The 4,535-nt window shown below is 39.0% G+C and overlaps 1 protein-coding gene across 1 annotated transcript; it reads right to left on the bottom strand.

The window, feature by feature from the left end:
- Positions 1–1,648: 1,648 nt before the first annotated feature.
- Positions 1,649–4,041, bottom strand: LOC118342429 (rho guanine nucleotide exchange factor 2-like; the record flags this gene model as incomplete). Its single annotated transcript, XM_035680970.1, is given in 4 exon segments — positions 1,649–1,774; positions 1,899–2,149; positions 2,329–2,472; positions 3,932–4,041. Coding segments are annotated over 4 exon segments (631 nt in total), but the record flags the coding sequence as incomplete, so codon positions are not given.
- Positions 4,042–4,535: the final 494 nt, after the last annotated feature.

Raw genomic sequence — 4,535 nt, forward strand, 5'->3', positions numbered from 1 at the left:
TAGCGCCAATCATAAAGAAGTTGTATCTCAGGACACTTTCCAAAATAAGGATCAGGTCATAGACCGAACTCCTTTAACATTATTTTAAAGAGACCCAACAAGTCACCACCCATGAGGAAGCCATTGCAACAGGGGCAAGGAAAAACTGCCTTGTTAAGAGCAGAAACCGTTAGGACAGATTCCTTCGGATTCTTAGGGTGTGGGTTGGTCGTCCTGCCTACGACACTTTGGAGGTGATGAGGCAGAGGTTAAGAGAGAGACAGAAGCGAGACAGATCATGATCAGCAGGACATACAGACAGATGCATCTAGCAGACAACAGTAGCAACATACATTACACCTAATTAGTTAGTGATCTGAATGATGACATGAAGAAGGATGATGGATGTGTGGGAACAACAACAAACAAGGGGGACATTATGAGCAGTGCTATTTTAAAATAATAGATAATCTGTAGTAATTAATATATAGTATATTTAATTATATAATAACAATAATATTCAGTGTAATTGGTTTAGCAATATGGTAGTCAAGCAGTGACTGTGCATGGCAGATGATGCCTCGCACTCAGATACCATGAAACCTGCGAGGTACGGAATACTAATCACAGAACTTTCTTGGGTAAGAACGTGAAGTTAGTAACATGCTTATTTAATGGGACATGTTATGCAGTTAAGTAAATAGATAGATTCTGTAAGAGATGAAGAGAGGAAGCTCCAGTTTTGCATCTAGGAAATCCCTCGATTATAGTCTAGCCTGTATAGCAGCACTAGACTATTAGGGATGGTTCAGGAAACTCATCCTTAGATCCAAGCCCATAACTATAAAGCTTTATCAAAGGAGGACTCTTAGCCTATCTCTTAATGTGGAAGAGGGTGTCTGTCCTCCAAACCACAATCAACTGTCTATAAATTCTTCCAACCCGTTTTACTATAACTTCTCAGCTACTGAATTTGGTTTGTTTTCAAGCAGGTGATTCATTGGCATTTCAACATTTAGGCTAAGCTATAGAGGAAAACCAGAGAAGTCGATTTATCTGTTTCTCATATACTACAGTCAGGATTAAATAGTGAAAGTTTCAGCATAATTATGGACAAAATAATTATGTTTTCAAATAATTAAGACATCTGCAGCTTTTCTAACTTTTAAAATGTCATGTGCTCCACCGAATGTAGAATAATCAGGTTCCAACTTTGATCCAGCAAGAAAAACCAATGCAGGGCTCGTTAATACCATCTAGCCTTACATCCTGTAAGTCAACATCATATAACCTGAAAGAAGCGAACTTTCTCTCTCTTACAAATAAAATTGAATTTAATTGTTGAGTTTCTGATTCTCAGGGTCCCAAAACATCTGTATTGGACGCCCTGGGAATGAGACCCCATGATCGCCCATCTTTCTCGTCTCTGATTGGTTGTTTTCGTTCAAGGTGGATTCTTGCTAATGCAAGTGCAATTAGGAGCACTAGAAGGAGCCAGATGAACCTGCTTTTTTTCTGTCTCATGTACTACTGTCAGGATATAGTGAGTTTCTATATGACAAAAATATTTGTACAAAAATTACTTACTGCAGCTTTAATACGTGAATAATCTCCCTTTTTCCCATTTGTAAAGCACAGCCTGTTCTGTATTTGGATGTGTCTATCTCACCCGTATGAAGCACTGGAACCTCTTGTCTCTGGCCAGCAGTTCCTTGTACGATTTGACAGCCTTCAAGTGGCGGCTACAGAACTCAGCGTAGGTTTTCCGCATATCATCTGCACACTGGCCTGAGAACTGGCAGAAGAACACACACACAAGCTGTTTCGAATAGGCTTGAAAAATTTCTATTATACAATTATAATAATCATAATTAGCTAACAGTTGGCTCTTGGTGTATGTGAGAATGCAAGGCAGTCACCTGCTCTAGTAGTATGTCCCCTAGCTGTTGAATGGTGAAGTTGCGGCTGGATCCAGGCTGCAGACTGTTGTTGCGCCGCAGGAGAAGTTGTGCCAGGAAATGGGAATGTATCCTGATCAGCTGGTCCAGGCAGGGGAACATGGCATGCACAGTGCTGGGGTCCAGTTGAAGCTCCTCCAGCATACCCTGCCGGAACACCCTTTCCATGATATGCAGTGTTCGCATGTGGTGCAGCTCTGTCTGAATCAGTTCTAAAAGGGGGACACATACCCACATTACACACATTAAAATCACAAAGCAGACTGTAGCATTTAATCTTAATTATGTACTACAGTATATTGTATCAATGTAGTATTACAATCTAGTATATTGAATTTCTGGACTATGGGTCAATAAACTACTGCCAAAAAATGGATGATGTTCTTGTCACCATATATGACGTCCTGCCTCTTGATGATGTTTTTACGGTGTGCCTGCAAGTAACTGCTGTCCACTGCCATGCTCCATGAGTCTGCCTTAAAGTCCTGACCCTCGAACTCCAACTCCTCCAGTACTGAAGTATAGTAGATGTCTCCTAAACAAGAGCATAAAAGATCACAGATCAACATCAACTGAGATCTGTACTGTACTTGACATTTCTCTTGTGCCTTTGTTCAAGATTATATATATTCATACTTTATAAAGCAGCAAACAATTATTAGCTATTGTAAAGATATAGTGGAGTCATGGTGACCTGAACAGAGAATGTTGTCACACTCCCCCTGCCTGTGTTGTTATCGCAGCTTCTCTGTGGTTTGTTGACAAAGATGGTCAGGACTTGCTGTGAATTAAGGATTTATTTGAACCAAACCAGAGTTATTGATTGTTGGAACAGTGGACTGACCCACAAAGATGGTTTTACTGAGTTTTATTTTGTTTCCGTCTACTTTGAATGAAGTCACAATGTTACAATGATATGTGAGGTAAAATTAACAATTTTGTCTATGGAGTCTGGTGGCGAGCGATATTAACATACTTTGAAGTACCTGTTCACATTGGTCTATGTCAGTAAAGCTACCTATACTGATGTACTAGAAATATTATTTAGTACTTGTTAAGGTGCTTACTTATACGTATTTTTGTGTTCATTTTACAGCTCTACAAATGACAGATTTCCCTCTATTAAATCCTGCCAAATACAACAACCGGTTACTTGGGGGATTGCAGTACTGGAAAATATAAATAAATGTATAAATATGTTGGGCTGGCTGTATAGCTGAAAAATATGTTGCCTGCAACAACTTTAATGAGGACAGCTATTGTGTGATAAACAAGTTGTTAGTAGCAGTCTGACTTGTGAACAGAAGTGTTATTATATAAGGGTATACCCACTTCTAAATCCCCTTTGATATGCATCATTCAGTAGGGATTTGCAAGCTGTTTTTTTAGGATGAAGAAGACATGACATAGTTGTCCAAGTTTTACATTTTTCCTCAGTGGATAGAGTAAGCAACAAGGTATACTTCACTTAAAAAGCATAATTATGTAGTTGTCTCACTGTACAGTCCGCCGGCCAGTATTGATTACAAAATCTGCACCTTTTCTGTGGCTATGTTAACTTCATAATGATCCATACTCCCTGAAGTCAAGCAGCAAAAGTTATGATAATGTTAAAATACTACTGACCCATTTTTTGGTGAGCTAAATGTGAAAGAGTAGGGCGTCCTTTTCTGGATGTGCTGCTTTAATAAGATTTAGGGCATACATTTAGAGTATATTGACTTCTTTAGTGTTCCATGATAGCTTTAAAAGAATGATCAAGTTTCCTTGTGTATTCCATTAGTCATCCAGTGTCCTTTAAAGTATTGCATAATGTACTGGAAAATGCAGTAAGACTGAACGGAGGTGCCTGTAGTCTTGTGAGTACATAATGGCAGAATTACATTTGCACATAATGTAGTGTAACATCTTTTTTCGTGACACTGGAATATCATGCATCAAGATATTTCTTTTGTCATTTTATTGTATGAAGTACAGTTTGAATGTTCTGATACCGTCATCAGTGAGAGACTCCACAGACATAGCTCTGGTCCTGAAGTTGAGGGAGTCTGTGGACTGGGACAGGATCCTGCGCAGCCCCAGGGGAGAGTCATCATTTAGGGTCCTACAACACAGACACACACAAGGCTTAATGTGTACTAATTATTTGGCCTTACAATATGAAAATAAACTGCAGTACAGACAGAGTCTGTGCGGTCAGAAAGTAGTGGCCCAGCAGAACCTGCTGTTAAAAATCCTGTTTCTCCTCAGCCCATGTAGCGTGAATTATAAGGCAAAATGAGGCCTAAGCATTTCAGGTCCCTTGACTCTGAATATTAAATTTTTTGACCATCTTGAGGAAGAAGTAAAAATTAAATTACATACAGAACTAACCAAAATAATGCAATTTAAAAAGTTCAAACATAACTAATGTCAGTTCTGTATGTATTTTAACAAGATGATAAATAATTTTAAGAAATAAAAATTGTGAACCTTAGTTATGCTGCTCTAGGCCTAGACTATCAGGGGATTTCCCATGATGCACTGAGCTCCTCTCTCCCTCTCCCTCCCTTTCTGCACTCATTCATGTCCCATCAATGCATGTTACTAACTTCACTT

This window comes from Morone saxatilis, unplaced genomic scaffold (genome assembly GCF_004916995.1).
Source record: "Morone saxatilis isolate NCDOM2014 unplaced genomic scaffold, NCSU_SB_2.0 Contig9, whole genome shotgun sequence".
Classification (NCBI taxonomy): Eukaryota; Metazoa; Chordata; class Actinopteri; family Moronidae; genus Morone; species Morone saxatilis.